The sequence below is a fragment of the Tupaia chinensis genome, unplaced genomic scaffold (genome assembly GCF_000334495.1).
Source record: "Tupaia chinensis unplaced genomic scaffold, TupChi_1.0 Scaffold000423_1, whole genome shotgun sequence".
NCBI lineage: Eukaryota > Metazoa > Chordata > Mammalia > Scandentia > Tupaiidae > Tupaia > Tupaia belangeri.
The window spans coordinates 7,350,672-7,372,422 of NW_006159928.1; the positions used below are offsets into that span (position 1 = coordinate 7,350,672).

At 38.8% G+C, this 21,751-nt stretch overlaps 1 protein-coding gene and 1 pseudogene across 7 annotated transcripts in view; one reads left to right on the forward strand and one right to left on the reverse strand.

Moving 5' to 3' along the window:
* Nucleotides 1-21,751, forward strand: part of VEZT (vezatin, adherens junctions transmembrane protein) — a 90,867-nt gene that overhangs the window by 40,107 nt on the left and 29,009 nt on the right. For 3 of the 7 annotated variants that reach the window (XM_014590264.1, XM_027774346.1, XM_027774347.1), the window contains 4 exons: nucleotides 3,728-3,817; nucleotides 10,952-11,127; nucleotides 15,144-15,419; nucleotides 19,092-19,241. In XM_014590264.1, the coding sequence (XP_014445750.1) occupies nucleotides 3,728-3,817; nucleotides 10,952-11,127; nucleotides 15,144-15,419; nucleotides 19,092-19,241 (692 nt within the window). The remainder of the gene's footprint in view (nucleotides 1-3,727; nucleotides 3,818-10,951; nucleotides 11,128-15,143; nucleotides 15,420-19,091; nucleotides 19,242-21,751) is intronic. The other 4 variants (XM_006154867.2, XM_014590265.2, XM_027774349.1 and 1 more) reach the window with 2 other exon arrangements.
* On the reverse strand, nucleotides 1,881-2,479 carry LOC102498784 (succinate dehydrogenase [ubiquinone] cytochrome b small subunit, mitochondrial-like; annotated as a pseudogene).

Here is a 21,751-nt window from a genome sequence, read left to right on the forward strand (position 1 = left end):
ATTTCTCAGTCCCTTTTCCTCCATTCTCCTCTTGAGATCTTGGGCACGCACGCACACGCGCCTGGCGTGAATTTTAAGCCACCGGGTTCGGGATGCGAACTGCGGTCGACTACATGGGAGTCCAGCGACATAGCCATTACGCAACTGCTGGTCCCAAGCTAAGACTATTAAATAGCCTCCTAATTATGCTTCTAGGCTACAGGCATGGCCTTCCAGTATGACAGCCATACTATTGCCTGTCATTTTAATTAATTAATTAATTAATTAATTTTTCTTGTGCACTTGTTGGAGAGAGATGGAGAGAGAATATGAGAAATCACCCCCCAGGGAGGAAGACCATGTCACAGTCCCTTTCCTCCATTGAGATTTTGAGCACACATACACATGCACCCGGGGGGTTTCTCAGCCACTGGGTCCAGGACTTGAACCAGGGAGTCAGCCATGTGGGATCCAGTGCTTTAATCACTATGCCACCAGTTGGCCCCCACCTGTTATTTTTCTAAGATTCTGATTTTATTGTTTTACTTCCTTACATAAAAATTTATGGAGTCTCTTCATAGCCTACAGGATAAAATGTAAACTACCATAGTATGTAAAACCTATGTCAATGTGCTTTTTTTCCCCCAATTTGCCTAAGGATATGTATGCTAGCCCAAGAAATACAGAGAGCAAAGGAAAGTGAAAAAGCACTTTAGGGTATGACCACACAATCCCTTCTGCTTGTTTCCCTTCTTTTGGGACTTTGGGCATTCACTCACAGGTACCCAGCATGTTTTTCCAGTTGTTGGGTCCAGAACTTGAACCATGCAGTCATATATGTAGGATATAGCTGCCTTAACAACTATGCCACCAGCTGGCCCTCAGTTTACTTTTTAAAACTACATTACTGGGCTAGTGGTGTTGGGCCACTAGATTCCCACATAGCTAACTGTGGTTTGAGTCACCGACCTGGTGGCTTGCTTTCTCACTTTCCCTCTCTTTCTCTGCCTCTCTGTTGCTCTCTGGTGAGTGCATTTGCCCCATATCAAACTTAATAATAACAATAATAATAATAATAAATTAAAATAAAACATAACTTCGTTACTAATCCCTTTTTTCCCTTGCATCATTACTGTCCTAGACTCTGGCACCATCCCCAGGACATGTGCTTCTGTGGCTTTTTCCTTTGCCCATCCTGTTCACTCACCCGCAGTGTTTTCTTTTTTAAAAAAATATACAGTATTTTTTTTATTGTTTCTTTTCTAGAATATACTTTCATATTAGAGATTCCCATAGTTGGAAAATAATAATTTATTTCCTATGATTTTATATTTGTGGACAGATTACTTTAGGACAAGTATATTGCATTTAAACATTACATCTGGGTTCATAATTTGTAACATTTTGACACATCTACAAGGTGGACCTCTTCCCTAAATGAATTTCTCTTTATTCAGAAGCTCTCTGAGATCTTTCTAGCATGGAAAAATTCTTTACAAGTGGTGGTATTAGCGTTCCCTCATTTTAAAATTTCCCTAGGATATGTAATCATTAGTAGCTGGTATTAACTGAGGAGAAGGGGACGTTTTCAAAAATTAAACACTTGTCTAATTACTAGCAGTCTCTTCACACGACTTACTAGTCTTTTTCTTTGTCCGTTATTCTCAGGACAAATGTAGAACTTTGATCGTGTATTGATAGTAATAAAGCTGAATTCTCTTCAAGAGATTGATAAATAGCAAAAGTTCTTATATAATGTTTAACTATACTATGAGTCTTATGAGAAGTTTGGAGACAACTCCATTAATTCAGCAGAATACAAAACTCAGTCTCACAATTTCTGGATACCTTTCAAACGTTTTCTTCAATAGTTCAATTCTGAAAATAACCATATGATTAGAAGAGACCTGTCCACCAATGAACTTATCTGTTATTTCCTCCTTATTGTGAGCCGAATAGTATTACAGAGCAAGGCAAAGAGGCACACAATCACTTCTTAAGATATTACATCAAAAAGATCAGCGCCTCCACAGCATGACAACAGCTTTGCAGATGCCCACATCATGATAGTTGAATGACAAAGCCCAGCAAAGGTTAAAGCTGAGAGTGCCAAAAGGCCTGCCTTGGCAGCTTTCTGTGATGCATCCCCACAACATAGTAACAGCTTGTCTAAGGCCCCAGTGACTATGGAGAGTGAGGACTGTAGCCAGGGAGTAGTCCATCGCAGAACAAAGATTCAAATAAGCATCTGGAAGCAGGCCTGGGAGCAAAACACTGACACCCTCTCACTAGTCCAGTGGAGAGATGCAGCCTTGGAACTGGAGTGGTGGTTTGGTGACAAGTGGATGTGCTGCACTCCCTGTGCTCTACACCATCCTGGGGTAGGTTGGTCCTGGAGAAATGTGAAGACATGAGCAGGTCTGACCAGTGGGGTTTGTAGGAATAGAGCTTGGCCTCCTTGGGCATTGCAAAGGACACTCAACCTGCAGAGAAGCGCCATCTCGTTTCTCAGGGATCCCGAAGTGTTCCAGGGCGCGTGCACTCGCCAGACAGACAGAGAGAGACAGAGAGATAGAAAGCGAGAAATCACCCCCCAGGGGGGATGGCCACACCGCAATCCCTTCTCCTCCATTCTCCTCTCAGGATCTTGGGCACGCATGCACATGCGCCTGGCGTGAGTTTTAAGCCACCGGGTCCAGGACGCGAACTGCAGTCGGTTACATGGGAGTCCAGTGACATAGCCATTACGTTAACTGCTGGTCCCCCCCTGAAGTGTTCTTTTTATTGTCAAATTCCTACTCTCTGTTAAGGCTTAACTCCAGTGTTAGCTCCAATCCAATCTCTTTTCATATATTTTTTCCAGATTTTACATTGGTTTGTAATTATTTATACTGTCTCTTTTTTATTTTTTAAAGAAGTATTTGTTTAATTTTCTTTGTTACTATTATTATTATTATTTCTTTTTTATTTGACCTGAGAAAGGGAGGGGAAAGCTAGAAAGCAAGTTGCCAGGTCTAGGACTCTAACCACAGTCAACCATGTGGAATCTAGCACCTTAACCACCACGCCACCTTCCAGCCCCCAGTACTGTCTCTTAGTCGTTATATGTATTCATCTTTGTTCCCATGACCCTTTGCAGTACCTGGGAATGTAGTAGTCATTCAGCGAATGTAAACACCCATTTACTGGCAGGCTCAGAGAATGGGCTACTAAGACAAATTAAATTTGTGGTTGGTTCAGTTAATATAACTTTCATTTCATTATGTGACCTTTTTTTTCTAAAATGATTTAATTATCTTCTGCCTTAGCATAGTGGAATGATATGGTCTTATATCAATATTTGAGAAGTGGAACACTGTCTGGTTTTCATTCTGAAAGAAATACCATTATCATGTTGACATAGATAGTATACAGTGTTCCAAGTTACATGGAGTGCATCAGGATAACTTCTGGCTGATGTTTAAAATCTGATTTTCAGACTTCATTCCACATATACTGAACCAGAATCTTTAATGTGGGGCCTAAGAATATGTTTCTAATTAAAATCTCTAGATAATTCTGATGCACAACTGAATTTGGGAACCATCATTAATAAGGAGGCTGAGGCATATTGATAAAGTATATAACCTGGCTGATATTTTTCTCTTTTTTCTGATTAAAATTCTGGCTGAGTAGAGGTAAGTTATTTGCAGTTTCTCTGCTTGAGTGGGGTTTAGTAATCTTACACAGAGTCATTCATCTCCTCCAGGAAAATATCCTGTTAAAAGTGGCTGAAACCGTCAAAAGTTGGATTTTTTATCCTCAGTGCAATAAGAAAGATGACTTACTTCACAAGTTGGTAAGTATTCACTCTATTTCTTTTTGTAACTTTTTAGGGCTCCAGTGAAAGAACTGACGAACCAGAATTTATTTGCTGCTGATTTGGGCAGTACTCATTTTTATTAGAAATTCTATAATAACTAGAGATCTTTTAACTTGGGCTTCATTGGTAATAGCTCTTATAAAAGGTTATTAGCCATTTAGAATGAAATATTCTGGTATTTAGTAAAATCTTATTTCTTAGATTATTAATTTACTCCTATCATTTTCTTCCAGTGAAAGGTTTTCCTCTCAATAGGGAAGGAAATATATCTCTTAGGGGATAAATTCAGTCTCATGGGACTGTAAATCACATAGTTTTATAACGACTTATGTTGAGGGTCTTTGTGACTCCTGGGAAGCTGTTCTTTTTTTTTTTCATCTCTGCTCTAATATATGTGATGATTGCAACAGGGGTATACTTCAAACTTCTTCCATTGTAACTATATAAAGTCCAGATCATATAGCTAAAAATTGAAATGATAAACTTTTCAATGGTTCCCAGAAGGAACAGTCAAGTTAGAAGTGAGCAGGTGTTAGGATCCTCTGCCGGCCTGTCACCTCAAAATGATCATTCTTGTAAATTAACATTTGTAAAGAGATTATTTACAAAGTACTTTCACATTTTGATTTGGTAATCCAAACTGCTATAGGTTTAGTATATTTTACTAGTGAAAATGCCAAGGTTCACACAGTTCAATTTAGTTTAACAGCTTCTTAAGCGAATTATTAAACCATAGTCAGCTAGAAAGTGACAGGATCAGAATCTGAACCCAGGTCTCCTTGTTCCAAAGCCCATGCTTTTTCTTCTGTAATACCCTACCTCTCTAGCTTGAGTATTATTTTTGACTGACTAAAATTACTTTTCTTAGAAATCCACATTTTTAAGTTCTCTATTCAGGGTTTCATCTTTGTAGAAGGTGTGTTAAGAAAGTCAGTGAAGTGTCTTGTCATCTACATAGAATATCATCTTTACCCAGGCGGAGCCATCCCATTCTTCAGTGCTGCTAGGACTGTGGTAAGGTACATGGGTCCACTTACATTTTTCTGTGGCTTAATCAGTCTGTGTAGGCATGGTCTTTTCATTCTTGGTTCTTTGTCACTGGCTGCATGTTTTATGTCATGTTTCACTATGAAGTGCCAGCTTCTGTACATATCTCTTTCCTGCTTGTGGTATGGAGAACTGCAGAAATACATACCTAAGGAATAGTTTATCAACTACGGAACAGGAAGCCTATGTGGCTTCTAGAGTAAGATTGCTTCACATTTTCCCCTTGATTACCATGACATATTTGAAACTTTCTTAGCTACATGGATATTGAAGCAGGCCCTTATTTCATCTCATGAAAATATTGTCAATTGTTCTGTGATATCTGAACATTTTACCGTTGTTCATTTTCATAGTACTTTTCTGAAAGATTTTTAAAAAGATTTCTTTATAGCATCTATAACAGTAGTCATGACAATAGCATCTTTAAAGCATGCTTGAACCTATAAAGTGCTTTTATACATGTTATCTCATTTGATCCTCATATCAGCTTTATGAAATAGCACTTCATTATTAAAAAGTGTATTAGATCGTTGAAGTATATTGACAAATTAGTAAGTTCTCTTCTCTGTCTCTCTGGGGAAAAAAATGAAATATCTTTATTCTTGTCCTATGATGTCTGATATCCTCCTCATTTTATCCAGGTAAAAATCTTCCTAAATTACTTTCTCATGTCACTTTCCTGTTTAGGCTCTAAAAAGATCTCCATTATTCATCAAATCAGGTCTTAAATTCAACACTTCAGCATTGAAGACTCTGCATAATTTAACCCTAGCATCTTTCCAGGTTTGTCTACCAGTATTTTCATCAATGGACCTAGTCTTCTTTTCCTTTTATTCCATACTTAATCTGTATGTCTGTCTGTGCTATTACACTGTGGTGGAATTAGTTTCATTTTTCTCAGTCTTTGAAATCTTTTCAGTAAGCAGTCCTAGCTTTTCCTTAAGACTTTCTAAAAAGCATTTCTGGGGAACCAGCAGTTAGTGTAATGGCTATGTCGCTGGACTCCCACGTAGTCAACCATGGTTCGCGTCCCGGACCCAGTGGCTTAAAACTCACGCCAGGCGCGTGTGCGTGTGTGCCCAAGATCCCAAGAGGAGAATGGAGGAGAAGGGATTGTGGCATGACCATCCCCTCTGGGGGGTGATTTCTCGCTTTCTGTCGTCTCTGTCTGTCTGGCGAGCGCACGCGCCCTATAGCGAAAACCTCTCAAAAAAAAAAAAAAAGGCATTTCGGATCTCTTATTTCTACATCAACATAATAGTAATTATCTATGCTGTGTCCTCTAAGTTTTTGTATTGTATATGTTCAGTGTACTTTTCTTTATTGTGTTTTAATCATTTAATGTATAAGAACACTAACAGCTACTATTTATATAGTGCTCCTTGCTAGACACTCTTACCATTTTATAGATACTGACTTTCACTCTTCGCAGCATCCCTATGAAATAGGTACCATTATTATTGCCATTTTGTAGATGAGAAAACTAGCAAGAGAGATTATTAACTTGCTTAGGTTGTGGAGCTAGAGTGTAAACTGAAGCACTAATTCTTGGCACTCAGGCTGTTGAGGGTGAACTGAAGTTTATATAGTATAACTCCCAATAGTTCAGAGCTCCCAACTCAACACAGCGCACCTGCCAATATCTTAAGTTGATCAAAATTAGTACTTTTTCTGGGCCAGCAGGTGGCGTGGTGGTTAAGGCTGTGGATTCCTACATGACCAACCATAGTTTGAGTCCTGAACCTGGTAGCTCGTTTTCTCTCTCTCTGTCTCTCTCTCTGGTCAAATTTTTAAAATTATTATTAATAATAATTTTAAATTATTATTATTAATAATAATAATTTTAAAAATTAAATAATTCTTTGAAAAAAAATTAGTACTTTTTCAGTGTGTTTATTTGATACTTGGACCTGGCCTTCCCAGTTCAAATAGGGTTATCGTTACATGTTTTTTCATTTGGCTGGTATCTATATTCCTGGTAGTTTGTTTGCTAGATTATTACACAGTTTTCACATTTTCTATAATTCTGATTTTTATGATTATAGAAAAAAACATTGTATATGTAGGATTTGGTACTATCTTCAGTTTCAAGTATCTCCCGGGGGTCTTAGATGTATCTCTCATGGTTAAGGAGGTACTACTGTGTACTTAGCAGAATATATCCTTCCTAGAGAGAATCTAACCACCAACATAACACTGTTTCTGTTATTTGAAGCGTCCTGGTCCCTTTGTAGTTCTTGTTTGAAAGTTCCTATCTTTGTATGTGTGTATGTATTCCACCAGTGAAAGACAGACAGCATCCCAACAACACTTGATGCCATGCTCCAGCCAGTCCTGGATCTGGGCACACACCTACCTGGCATATATCAGGGATCTCTGGATCTGAGCCTGGAACCTTCCCGTGTGCGTCAGTCTTGCAGAGCATGGCATTTTACCCGTGCCACCATCCAGCCCCCTCTCCTTTTCAGGTTCATTTGTATTTATAGGTGATTGTAGGTTGTTGGTTTGTCATTCTTTTTTTTTTTTTCCTTTAATGCCAGAGGGCTCAGTGGTGTACTGGGACATTGGGACCAGTACCTAGGTGATTAAAGAATTTAGCAGCGGGATCAGCAGATGGCGTAATGGTTACGTCGCTGGACTGCATAGTCAACCTCAGTTCGAGTCCCAGACCCAATGGCTTCAAATGTGTGCCGGGTGCCTGTGTATGCATGCCCAAGATCCCACAAGGAGAATGGAGGAGAAGGGATTGTGGTGTGGCCATCCCCCTAGGGGGTGATTTCTTGCTTTTTTGTCTCTCTGTTTCTGTCTTATCTAGTGAGAGCACATGCCCTATAACAAAAATCTCTCCAAAAAAAAAAAAAGAAAGAAAGAAAGAACGAACTTAGCAGAGACAGACAAAAATGTGAGCATGACCAGAAGTTAAGTTTATTACAGCTCAGGCAGGAGTGCTCTGGCACCAGGGTTGGGGTGGGGACACTTCAGCAGGTTTGCTCCTCATGACAGGGAGGTCTCTTTTTATGGTCTCAATCATAGGGGAAAGGGAAGGATAAATTCTATAACCTCTCTTCACAGAGGGCATGTGCACTCACCAGAGAGAGAAAGAGAGAGCACCCTCCCCATGGGACATGGTTATGCCACAATCCTTTTATCCTCCGTTTTTCCATGCCATTAGGAATTTGGGCATGTGTGCACATGTGCCCTACATGTTTTTTGATCCACCAGAGCCAGGATTCAAACTGGTGGGTCATCCGAGATCTGGCTTCTGCTGCACTACATTTAACCACTGCACTACTATGAACGGCCCAATTTATCGCATTTAAAAATGTTCCCAAAACTATTAATACTGCCTCCAAGCATGGAGGTATTATCCTGGTTTTGTGGATAGATCTGAAGCCAAGGAGTGGTGTCAGAGAGCGTGAGTAACTGCTTAGGTGGGATCTTTATCTGAAGGAGGACTCCCATTGTTTGTTAACGGCTTTCCCCCCATCAGTCAGCTTTAGCCTTCACCTATCAATAGTTAGGCTTCTTGGGACCAGCAGATGGCGAGATGGCTACGTTGCCGAGCTCCCACGTAGTTGGCCACGGTTTGAGTCCCAGACTGGGTCACTTAAAACTCACAGACGTGAGTGTGCGTGCCCAGGATCCTGAGAGGAGAATGGAGGAAAAGGGATTGCAACGTGGCCATCTTTCCTGGGGGGTGATTTTTCTCTTTCTGTCTCTCTCTGTCTCTCCAGCAAGTGTACTTGCCCTATGGCAAAAATCTCTCTCTAAAAAAAAAAAACAAAAAAAAAAAGTTAGGCTTCTTTAAACTTACCCATATAAAGGTACATAGTAGTCTCGTGAGAGGTATGATTTAATGCTTTTGTGGCACAAGTTTGATTTTCAGTCCTTACATTTGAATACTTCTCTGTCTAATTGGGGAATCTAAACTAAACATTACAATCAATGTGCGAAGATTCATTTTAGAGATTGCTTGAAGAGCTAGCTACCATGCTCCATCTTCTGCTCTCCTTGTTTTTCCCTCTCTCTAAACATGATATAGAGTGAATTGTGCTTTCATGAATTCCTTCTCATGAAAGTGGAAGGGTGCATCAAATAATTTAGGAGTGGTTCCTAAGTGTTAGAAGTAGTATCGTAAGAAGAAAGAGGAGGCAGTTGTTCAAATATCAAACATATGTGTCGTAAGAAGAGGAGGCAGTTGTTCAAATATCAAACATAACGTGCTGCAGAGGTACCTGTATTGTCAGTAGATACCAAAAAAAAAAAAAAAAAGTTAGGCTAAAGGAAGATCAGTATTCCATTGAGATGTTCTCTTTTTAGATCAAAGATAAATAAACTATATCCAAATAGGCTTACTATTAAAAATATTCTTCTCTAAAAGCGGTGGTTAATTGATCAAGAAGTCATGAAGTCGTTTTGGTATATGGGTCACCACATTCCTAATTAGTACCCCATTGTGATCCAGTAGGGCCGAAATCTGTAGTGTGGGAATGATTAACTAGGAAGAGCAAACCCATTGCCTTCAAATCCTAGGTAGACCTAATGATTTTGCTTTAATTGCTAAAGGCCTGTTCAGTAAAATTCTCTTTATTTTGATCATATAATGGGGTTGCTCTATTATTAAATGTATTGTAAAATAAATGTTTCAGTTTTCTGTTGAGAAGGACTATATGCAGGGAAGTAGAATCAACTACCAGAGATTTAAAATTTGAAATCGGAATTCTGGAAAGTTAATCTCTTTGGCTTCAGTATTCTCCCCTATAAAATGGAGAGGAGGATGATAACGCATATCGCAGGGTTGCTGTGATAACCAGCCTGTCTGCCCTAACGCTGCTTCCTCATCTCTTACCTCTCCAACAGGTGAACTGTGCACACAACAAATATCCAGTGACTTACATGTCCCCAAATTAGAAAGGCTTTTATCTTGTCTCATCCTCCTCTTGTAGTTTTTCATCCAGTCAGTTCTTGTTCATCCTTAACCACCACGCCATCTGCTAGCCTCCCAGTTCTTGTTCTTCCTTTTCAGATCCTGCTCAGGGTCCTCCCTCCTCTACTTTCTCTGACTTCATTGCAAGTTGGATCACTCTGTGCCACTTTTACAGCACCATAGATAAACCTCATTGCTTTCCTTTGCATATTATGTTGTGATTGTTTGCTTTTTATTTCTCTCCATTAAACTGCAAACTCATTAAGAGTACAAACTAGTACGTCTTGTTCATTTTTTGGGTATTCAGTGTCAAGCGTGGTTCCTGGCTCATGAGAAATATTTCTTGAGGGACCAGCAGATGGCATAATGGTTATGTCACTGGACTCCCACATGGCCAACCACAGTTTGAGTCCTGGACACAAAGGTTTGAAACACGCTGGGTGCACTGTCCGTTCATGCCCCAAGTCCCAAGAGGAAAATGGAGGAAAAGAGATTGGGCATGGCCATCTCCTTTGGGGGGTGATTTTTCACTTTCTGTCTCTGTCTTTCTCTGTCTCTCTGACGAACATCCTATAGCAAAAAGAAATATTTCTTGATAGATAACTTCTTGAAGAAGAGGGAGGGATAAATGAGCTGGTATATCTAAAGGCATTTTGTAAACTATAAAGTGCAAATGTCAGTGTCGCTTTGCATTACATTTCTTAATGATACTCTTGAAGATCTGAATGTCCATTTTTAAGAGTCCTTGATCCTACTGATATAATTCTTAGATACTGACTACATTGTGACAGTATACAGGGATAACATCTTTTATGTTACAATATCATATTTCCCACCTTGTGTCTCAGTGGTTTAATTAATTAAGTTTAAGAGACACCTTTATTAATCTGTAATTACATCTCATTATTAAAATTTTGATTTCCTGTCTGGTGGCTTAATAATAGTGTACCTCAGTCTTTATTATTTGGCATTGATAGTAAAAATAAAGTCCCATCTATCATACCAAAAATATTTCTTCTTCTTACAGTCTGTACTGAAAATAAATTCCACTAAATTTATTAGTACATTAGGAGCTTAGCATTTAATACAATATCATACATGTATTAATATCTCTCTTCCGGTATTTTAATGGCAAGGATATTGGATTCCGACTCGACTCACTACATACCATCCTGCAACAGGAAGTCCTGTTACAAGAGGATGTGGAACTGATTGAGCTACTTGATCCCAGTATCCTGTCTGCAGGGCAGCCTCAACAACAGGAAAATGGACACCTGCCAACACTTTGCTCCCTGGCAACCCCTAATATTTGGTACTGTCCAGAAAAGATCTATCCTTTACTGCTTACACTCAGAGTATTAGCAGGGGAAATTCATCGTCATTCTCTCCATTGTAAAACCTTTGTAAATATTCTGTTCCTTTAGCATTACAATTAACGTAACTAAATCTCAGAGGCAACATACCTTTCTAAAATTTAAATGCCATTTAAAGTGAAGCTGTGGGGAAAATTTTTTTATTTTTTTAATTATTTTATTTAACTTTATTTATTATTATTATCATTGTTATTTTCCAGTTTGATCAGAGAGAGACAGAGAGAGAGAGAGGAAGTGAGAAAGCAAGCCACCAGGTCCAAGACTTGAACCATGGTCGGCCATGTGGGAGTCCAGCGCCCTTAACCACCATGCCACTTGCCAGCCCCAATTTTTGATTATTATATTTACACACTGCATAATGATGTTTTAGTCAACAGCAGCCTGCGTGCAAGGAGACTTATAAAAGTTCATGAGAAATGAGATTATTTCAGTGCAAAAAAAATTATTAATCCATGCATACTTTTTTATAATATGAATTTTTTTAAGAGAGATTTTTTTTTTTTGAGAGGGTTTCGCTATAGGGCGCGTGCGCTCGCCAGACAGACAGAGAGAGACATAGAGACAGCGAGAAATCACCCCCCAGGGGTGACCCTCCCTTCTCCTCCATTCTCCTCTCGGGATCTTGGGCACGCACGCACACATGCCCGGCGTGAGATTTAAGCCACCGGGTCCGAGACGCGAACCGCGGTCGACTACGTGGGAGTCCAGCGACATAACCATTACGCTAACTGCTGGTTCCCAAGAGAGATTTTTTTTCTATAGGGCGTGTTTGCTCGCCAGAGAGACAGAAAGCAAGAAACCATCCCCCAAGGAGATAGCCATACCACAGTCCCTTCTCCATTCTCCTCTCAGGATTTTGGGCATGCATGTACAAAATCATGCACGTGTCTGGTGTGAGTTTCAAGCCACCAGGTCCAGGATTCAAACCATGGTCGACTACATGGGAATCCTTTGATATAACCATTACAACATCTACCGATCCCCATAATATAAATTTTCCATGAACTGTCCGACAGTCATGTTACATTGGTCCTTATAAGATTGTAATAGGCAGGACCAGCAGATGGCCTAATGGTTACATTGCTGGACTCCCATGTAGTTGACTGAGATTCGAGTCCCTAGCCCAGTGGTATAAAACTCATGTCGGGCATGTGTGTGTGTGTGTGTGTGTGTGCGCGCGCGCGTGCGCGCAAGCCCAAAATCCTGAGAGGAGAATGGAGGAGAAGAAATTGTGGTGTGGCTATCCCCCATAGAGGGTGATTTCTTGCCTTCTGTCTCTGTTTCACCAGCAAGGTAAAAAATCTCTCATTAAAAAAAAATAAGAAAATAATAGGCTAGGGGCCAGCAGGTAGTATGGTGGATAAAGTGCTAAGACTCCCACACTGCTGACCACTGTTGGAGTCCCAAACCCAGCAGCGTGAAGATCATGCCAAGTGCATGCACATACATACCCAGAATCCTGTGAGGAGAATGAAGGAAAAGAGGTGGCAACATGGCCGTCACCTTGGGGGGTGATTTCTCACTCTTCCTTTCTTTGTCTCTTTGGCGAGTGCACGCACCCTATGACAAAAACCTAAAAAGAATTTTTTAAATTATAATAAGCTATACCATATAGCCTAGATATGTAGTAGGCATTATCACTTTATGATGTTTGCACAACATTGAAATCATTGAAATATGCCTAATGACCTTTTTCTCAGAATGTAACCCTGTCACTCAGTAAAATTAGTTTTGTGCTTAGCAACCCAACAAACAAGTATAACATGTGCCAAAAAGAATCTTTACCTATGTGGTTTTGCATACCTCTCCAAAAAAAAAATCCTCTTCCAATTAGTTTATTAAATTCGATTAAGAAGAATGGAATACACGAAACCACTGCTCAACTTATTCAAGTTATACAGGCAGTTACAGTCATTGGCCTCAGTGTTCTGAATTTATGTCTTCTCTGTGACACTGACAAATGTTTCTTTTCTTTTTCTTTTTTTTTAAGAGCAGTTTTTTGCTATAGGGCACGTGTGCTCACCAGAAAGAAAGCGAGAAATCACCCCCCCAGGAGGAGTGGCCATGCCACAGTCCTTTCTCCTCCATTCTCTTCTTGGGATCTTGAGCATGCACACACACACACCCAAGCGTGAGTTTAAGCCACCGGGTCCAGAACTCAAACCATGGTCCGACTACATGGGAGTCCAGCGACATAGCCATTACACCATATACTGGTCCCCAAATATTTCATATTTTTAACAGAAAGCAAAGTATGATGGTTTCCAAATCTGCAGTCACTCAGATATCATGAGTTGGTTAAAAAAACATCTTATTTTTCAAAATTATAAGAATTTTAGGAATTGCTAGAAGGAACCATAGGTTTTAAGAATTTATTACTTTATAAAGTTTCTTTTATCTAAAAATGTGATTGAGGAATTAGGAGATTTATTAATACTTTTAGAATTTGCTCTTAATACATGAACATATATGATGAGATTTTACTTTATACAATTACCAGTGTAATTTTTAAAGAATGAAAAACTCTAAAGGAAATTCGAGCAAACAAATATTTATTAAGAAACATTCTTGGGCCAGCAGGTGGCATGGTGGTTAAGGGCGCTGGACTCCCACATGGTCGACCGCGGTTTGAGTTCCAGACCTGGCGGCTTGCTTTCTCACTTTCTCTCACTCACTCTGTGCCTCTCTGGTCAAATTAAAAAAATTTAAAAAAAAAAAAAAAAAGAAAAAAGAAAAAAAAAGAAACATTCTCACATGTGACCTTCTTTGCAGTCTGATTAACTCACCAATTATCACTGACATTTTTTAGGTACTCAGATATATCCCCTCTTTTATTTTAGAGAATCATTTGATTTAATTTTATTCATTATTATTTTTTAAAATTTGATCAGAGAGAGAGAAGGAAAGTGAGAAAGCAAGCCACCAGGTTCAGGACTCAAACTGCAGTTGGTCATATTGGATTCCTGTGCCTTAACCACCGTGTCACCTGCCAGCCCCAATAAAGCTCCCCTTAAATGTACACATTTTCACCAAACTTTCATTGCTTAAAAGAAATATTTTTGTCTATTTGATTTATAATTGACCTGAATAAAAATATGTAAACTTATGTTTTACTTCAATTAAAGCAGTATAAAAGTACAAAGCTTTTGCCAAGAAGTGGTGTGGTAGTTAAGGTACTGGATCCCACATGGACAACTCTGCAGTTCAAGTCCCAGACCTAGTGGCTTGACCAACACGCCAGGTGTGTGTGGATGCGTGCCCAAAATTCTAAGAGGAGAGTGGAGAAGAGGTAGTAGCATCGCCCATATCCCGTGGGTAGTGATTTCTCACTTTATCTCTCTCTCTATCTCTTTCTTTCTCCTACAAGCCCATGTACTCTATGGCAAAAATCTAAATAAACAAAAAATACAAAGCTTGTTTATATCATACTCTATGGCAAGTATGTATATTACTAATTAATAGTAATGATTTTTTAAGTTAAATGGTTTTATTCAAAACAATTACTCATTTCTAATTTTAAAAATGATTATATGCTCTTCATGTAATATATTTCTTTACAAATAAAATCAAAGTCTGATTTTAGGAAAAGGGAACCAAATTGTATTTCTAAAATAGGATTATTACTTATAAATTTGTAAACTTGAGCTTTAAAATCTATAATTTGCTTTTTAATTTAAGGCCTTCATATCTTTTTTTACCCTCAAAGTGTTTTCAGAAGACACCTGTGTTTAATACCAGTTTTTTAAATACCTACACACCACTGTTCAGTTGCTAGTTATTTTTAAACTATTTCACATTATTACCATATTATGTCATAATTTTTTGAGTCATGCTTCACAAAGAAGTCAGCATTTTATCTATGTTAGTAAACCTAAATTAACCATTGTGTTTACTGGTGATTCATCTTTCTGTCTGTATTCTGATGGGCATTGTTTTCTTGATTTCTCTGTCTTAGGGATGTCTCAATACTCATTGCCTTCATTAGTTTTCTCATTGTACTTCCTGCTTGGTGGATTCTATCTTCGTGGCTGGTATGGGGAGTGGTTTTATTTATTTATCTGCTTATACGAGCTTCGCGATTATGGAGGACAGCCAAACTACAAGTGACCCTAAAAAAATATAATGTCTATTTGGAAGATATGGCAGCAAATAGCCGAGCTTTTACTAACCTGGTGAGAAAAGCTTTACGTCTCGTTCAAGAAACTGAAGTCATTTCCAGAGGATTTACACTGTGAGTTCATTTTTCATTTTATTTTTTAAATGATTCTTTTCTACTACATATTGCCTATTTTTGTTTCCACATCGCATTCACAGGAAAAAATGGGTTTCTCTTTAATGCTTACTTCAGTCTATTAACTGCTAAATGAAGGAGTAGATACATTATATATAGGTTTAATGTATAGTACAATTCTGCTTCTCTACTTTGAGAAACCAAAGTGCGTGGAGAATTACAATTATTTCTGTGTATCATGTGATTGAATGTGATAATTTATGGAGAGTGCCTAACACCGCACATACAGCATGCAGTAGTAAATGTTTGCTCCTTTTATTTTTCTGTCAAATGCCTTCCTTCCCCAGTTTAAATGGTAGATGTCTCTGACATGATTTCCTTTTCAAAAATTTCAACTCTTGTTAATAACACTCTTTATGTGAATAATAACATATTACTGCACCAGTACTTTCCGAGTATCTTCCAATTAGTGATGTTTCTTAGTCCCATGGGAAATCAAATATTTATCAGTCTAGCTATCAATGTGTTGAACTACTAGTTATATTGGCTACTTGTTCTATTATTAAAAGGGAAATTTTCTTGATTGAACACAAACTGTGTTCCATATACCATGCTAGTCACTTTTGCATACAGTTAAAAAGCTCACAATTACAAGAGCACATATTCATATCCATCTCCTCTGACTCTAAAGCCTGTTTTTGGTATACTAGGCTGCCTACAAAACCCATAACAGATAACAGCTGTACTGTAGTATATTTACTATTAGGTCGTCAGGAAAGTCATGACATATGTATCTATGATTTTCTATGCAAAAAATGTGTCATGACTTTCTTGACGACCCACTGGTTATGTAGCTTATATAACTTCTCTGATTTATAGTAGGAAGAAAGTAAGTATATAGTGAAGAATAATCATTGTTTTCAATTAGTTGTTATCTGGAAAAACATGAAATGAGGAGTGAAGAAACTCTGGTAGTGGTTACATCCTTCACTCTGCTCTGGTCTAGAATAGTACATTCTTGACATAAAAACTGTATCTGAAAAGATCATGAAATAAAGGGTGGAGGAACCAGCAGATGGCGTAATGGTTACATCACTGGACTCCCACATGGTTGACCACGGTTCGTGTCCCAGATCCGGCGGCTTTAAATGCACACTGGGTGCCTGTGTGTGTGTGCCTAAGATCCCGAGAAGAGAATGGAGAAGGGATTGTGGTGCGCCCCTCCCCCGTGGGGGAGGTGTTATCTTGCTTTCTTTCTATCTTTCTCTGTTTCTCCGGGGAGTGCATGCACAGTATAGGAAAAATTTAGAAGCAAAAAGGATTGGAAGAATCTTCAGAAGTCATCTCATTCTTCACCATCATGTTCTGTACAACAACCCTGAGTGTATAAACAATCTTGAGATACCAAGGGATTTTATAACTTCTCTTTCTGTTCAACTCAAAGTATAACAATTTTCAGTGTCAGTTGATTTTGTCCTTAAATGAGGTTAAGTCCACTTCTTATACATAGAGCATAGTAGTTTCTTGAAATTAAAAAGTTAAAAATCACACTTAAAATAATTAATAGTTCCTTTCCATTTTTGACTTGCATAGCGTTTTAATGAGAGAATCAACTGCCTAAGCAATGTGGCTTTGTGTCCAAGAAATGCATAGATGTGTATTGACGATTCTCTGCCTTTTGTCATTTTCCGTCGTTTACCATGTGTATGGGATTGGCATGAAAAGGTAAAGTGGGCCAATTAGACAAGGCTTACCTCTAGCATCATAGCGTACTATCCTTTCAGGTGGCAGGCCAGCAAAAGAAATATTGGAAGAATTTGTTTAGTTTGTCTCCACCTAACTGGACAATGAATTGAAAAATTTTTGAGGAATGGACCCATAGGGGATGTGAGGTTAAAGCATTGGATTCTCACATGGCCAACTGCATGGTTTGAGTCCTGGACCTGGCGGCTTGAAAATCATGCTGGGCGCATGTGTATGTGTGCCCAAAAATCCCTAAAGGGGAATGAAGGAGAAAGAATTGCATCATGACCATCCTTCCAGGGGGGTGATTTCTCACTTCCCCTCCTCTTCATCTCTGTCTCTCTCTGGTGAGCGCATATACCCTATAATAAAACTGAAAAGGATAAAAAACATTGATGAAAAATAAATCTCAAATCTTAATTCTTTAGAAGTATTTTTAGTTTTTGTTTTTGTTTTTGTTTTTTTTGAGAGGTTTTTGCTATAGGGCACACGTACTCACCAGAAAGACAGAGACAGCGTGACAGAAAGCGAGAAATCAGCCCCCAGGGGGGATGGCCACGCCACAGTCCTTTCTCCTCCATTCTCCTCTCGGGATCTTGGGCACACACGCACATGCACACGCACCCTGCGTGAGTTTAAGCCACCAGGTCCAGGACTCAGACCATGGTGGACTACATGGGAGTCCAGTGACATAGCCATTATGCTAAGTGCTGGTCCCAAAGTATTTCCAGTTTTTAAAAATGCTTTAGTAAAATGAATCACAAACAGTAGTGCCAAATCATGTTTTATTTTCTGCCTCCATTTGTCCTCTTTAGCACATAATCTAACCCTTCTTTTCCTCTATTTCCTTTCCTGAAAATAAACCTGTCAGTCATTGTCCTTTGCTTTGTATAGATTCTTATGCCTGAATCTTTTTTAGTTTGGTTCAACATTTTATAACTTTTGATGTAGGTGTCTTATTTTACAGATTTGTAGCTATAGCACAGGGAGTTTATAACTGCCAATATTTTAATTTGCTATTAGGAGAGGTCACTGGTGTAGGTGAACAAACTATTCAATAACTGTGTAATATTAAGTCATGTACTTTTAGTTATAAAACAACACATTATATGTCATTGTTACAAATGATTATTCTTCATTAACATTAAGGAAAGTGCCCTGAAATGTGCTTCCTCTTAAACAGTTTTGAGAGTAGCTACACTACTACATAGTAACCCTTACTTTGCCTTTTTACTTGCATTCTCCTGTTGGCCACTGGTCCTGTTATCTTTCCGCGTCCCCTACTTCATTGTGAGTAGGTAAGTGCCAGTGGCAGCAGGTGGGTAAGTAACTTTGCCCTGCTTCCGTGAATGTACAGAATGTATTTCTGAAATATAGTATTTGATTCTGTACACATGACCAAATATATGTGCTAAGTGAATATTAAGAATATGGAAGTGTTTATAATTAAGCCCTTCATACATCCTGTAGATCAAGGTTTTGAAAACTGAATGTAAAGTATCGGGTTATAAGAAAAGTCATGATGCATTTTTGCAATGGATGCCACTACTTTATTTTTGGGAGTGCTAAGAGTCATTCGCATCTATTATAGTTCCACATTAGTGTATTTTAGCACTTAATGTATCTGTGCAAAAAAAGTGCAAATTTTTACATAAATACTTCTATTATTTCTCAACTAAATCATTTGTTTTTCCATATCAGAGGAACCTTTTGCCCTTTGAAGATCTGGTTTTTTCTTTTCCTTTTTTTTCCCTAGTAGCTGCGTAAGTATCAGGGAAATGGCTATTTGTGAGACCTGAGTGGGGAAAAATCATTTTTCTAATGAAAATCATGAAAAAGGAATTTTTTTCTAAGTTGATTAGAATTGTGGATTTAGGAAACCAAAACTTTAGGACACCTGTACAGTTGTATCACATTTTACTTTTCAAGTTTGCTTGACAGGGTCAGTGCTGCTTGCCCATTTAATAAAGCTGGACAGCATCCCAGTCAGCATCTCATCGGTCTTCGGAAAGCTGTCTACAGAACTGTCAGAGCCAACTTTCAAGCAGCAAGGCTAGCTACCTTATATATGCTGAAAAAATATCCTTTTCTGTCTATATGTCGAATAAAGTGTTTCCAGAGTCCTGCATATAGATATTGTAGTTGTATCCTGTAAAAGACTATAAACTGCGATTACCTCTTTTGAAGCTAATTTCCACCATCACTTCTATTTTAAAACTGGAAATGCATTCCGGAAAGACAGTAACAGGCAGGAAGAAAGTTCTTCAGCTCTTGTGTGGCTCATTTTAAACAAGGAAAAAAACTTGATGTCTTACCCTCTACTGGTCTGATGTCAGAAGAACCTGGCTTTGCTAGGTCTGACATTAAAAACATTTTTTAAGGGACCAGCAGGTGATATAGAAGTTAAGGTACTGAATCCCACATGGTTGACTCCATAGTTCAAGTCTCAGACTTAGTGGCTTGGAAAACATACTGGGTTTATGTGCATGCATGCCAAAAAATCCTGAGAGAATAATGAAGCTTGAAGAGGGATTGTGGCATGACTACCCACCCTAGAGGGTAATTTTTCACTTTCCCTCCTTCTCTGTCTCTCTTTAGCAAGCACATGCGCCCTATGGAAAAAAGTTGTAATTTCTGATTTATATGTAATTGTACATGTTTGTGAGGTACAGTATGGTTGTTTTGTTTTGTTTTTCTAAGCATGGCAAGTTTTTGTCATGACATGGTCATATTGGCAACAAGAAATCCTTCTTGTTTTTATAAAACAGGCTTCTAGAGTCAGAATAGCGAAGTTCAAAAATTTTTTTTAAAGAATTCTTTTGTTTAACTTTATTTATTTATTTTAATTTGACCAGAAAGGGACAGAATGAGAGAGAAAGCAAGCCACCAGATCCAAGACTCAAACCGTGGTCAGCCATGTGGGAGTCCAGCACCCTCAATCACCACGCCACCTGCCGGCCCCGCAAAGTTCAAATTTTGACTGTACCAGCTACTACCTACGTGGTCTTAAGCAAGTTTCTTAACCCCTTTTACCTGGCTTTACTCATCTCTATAATTAACCAGAAAATAAAGGCACGTAAGATCTCAATTTGGGGAACCAGCAGTTAGCGTAATGGCTATGTCGCTGGACTCCCACGTAGTTGACCACGGTTCACATCCTGGACCCAGTGGCTTAAAACCCACGCTGGGCACGTGTGCATGCGTGCCCAAGATCCCGAGAGGAGAATGGAGGAGAAGGGATTGCGGCATGGCCATCCCCTCTGGGGGGTGATTTCTCGCTTTCTGTCTCTCTGTCTCTCTCTGTCTGTCTGGTGAGCGCATGCGCCCTATAGTGAAAAAACCTCTCAAGAGAAAAAAAAAAAAGATGTTAATTTTTAATAAAGATTCATAGGTAAGTTAAATTATGAGTAAATGGAAAGCAAAAACACTACTTTTTACTTTGAGTAGTGTAGCATTGATAAATGTAGTTCTTAAAGCTTACAGAATGCTTTATGTTCTATCATTACATCCTTACACAAACCTTCCTAGCTCAATTTTTTAAATCTGCACTTTATGAGAAAACTAAAATAGAGGTTAAGCGACTTGCTCAGTGTCATACAACTAGTAATAGATAAAGTTGCAGGTTGACTGTAGGACTTCTGACTTAAAAACCATTTCTCTATATATATATTTCCTATACTACTTTTCTGGAAATAGAGAAAAAGCATTTTAATTTTCATTAAGAAACTGTTCATTCCATTTTACTTCATTGGCTAAATGCCTGCGTGCTAGGGAGCAGCCACTCTTCTCGGTGCTAGGAAGACAATAAAAACTTCAACTACCCATTTTTAAAGATGTCTGAGAGTGACCAATAAATAAACTGATATTCGTGATGTAGTATAATGTCCAGAATGCCTGTCAACATAGCAGAACAACATACTTAGCTATGGGGTCAGAAAAGAAAGGGAAGTGACTCCTGAATTAACCCTCAAAGAATGAGTAAGAGTTGGCCAAGAAAGGATAATGAGAATAAATTCCAGTTAGAAGCAAAATCATAGGGGAAAAAATAGAGATATGATAGTGTGGCATGTGAACTGCAAGTAGTGAATATTGAGCATAAACTGAGTACCAGGCAACGTGCTAGTCACCTGTGGTAAGCATAGTGGACCTGGTACCCACCCCACAGAGCTTATAGCTTAGAGCGGGCAGGAAATGAGAAGGGTAGCCTGACAAAGATCGCTGATCGTTTAGTCCCTGTGCCAGTCCCTCTAGCAACTGGGGACCTATCAGTGACTAAGATAGACAGGATCCTTGTTTTCAGGGAGCTTACCCTCCGCAGGTGGGGTAATTAGTTAAAAAAAAAAAATGCACAGTTGACATTTTCAGATACAATAGTTGCTATAAAGAAAAACAGGCCCAGGGGAGTGACTGGTAGGGTGCTGCTTTTGATTGGATGGGAAAGGAAGGGCTCTTTGAAGAGCTGAAATGGAAACAGATTTGAATGATGAGAGAGATCTGGGGGACAGTATTCCCATTAGGTAGACCAGCAAGTGTAAACATTCTGTGGTAGGAATGAGCTTAGCAGGATTGGAACTTACAGAGAAGAGCGT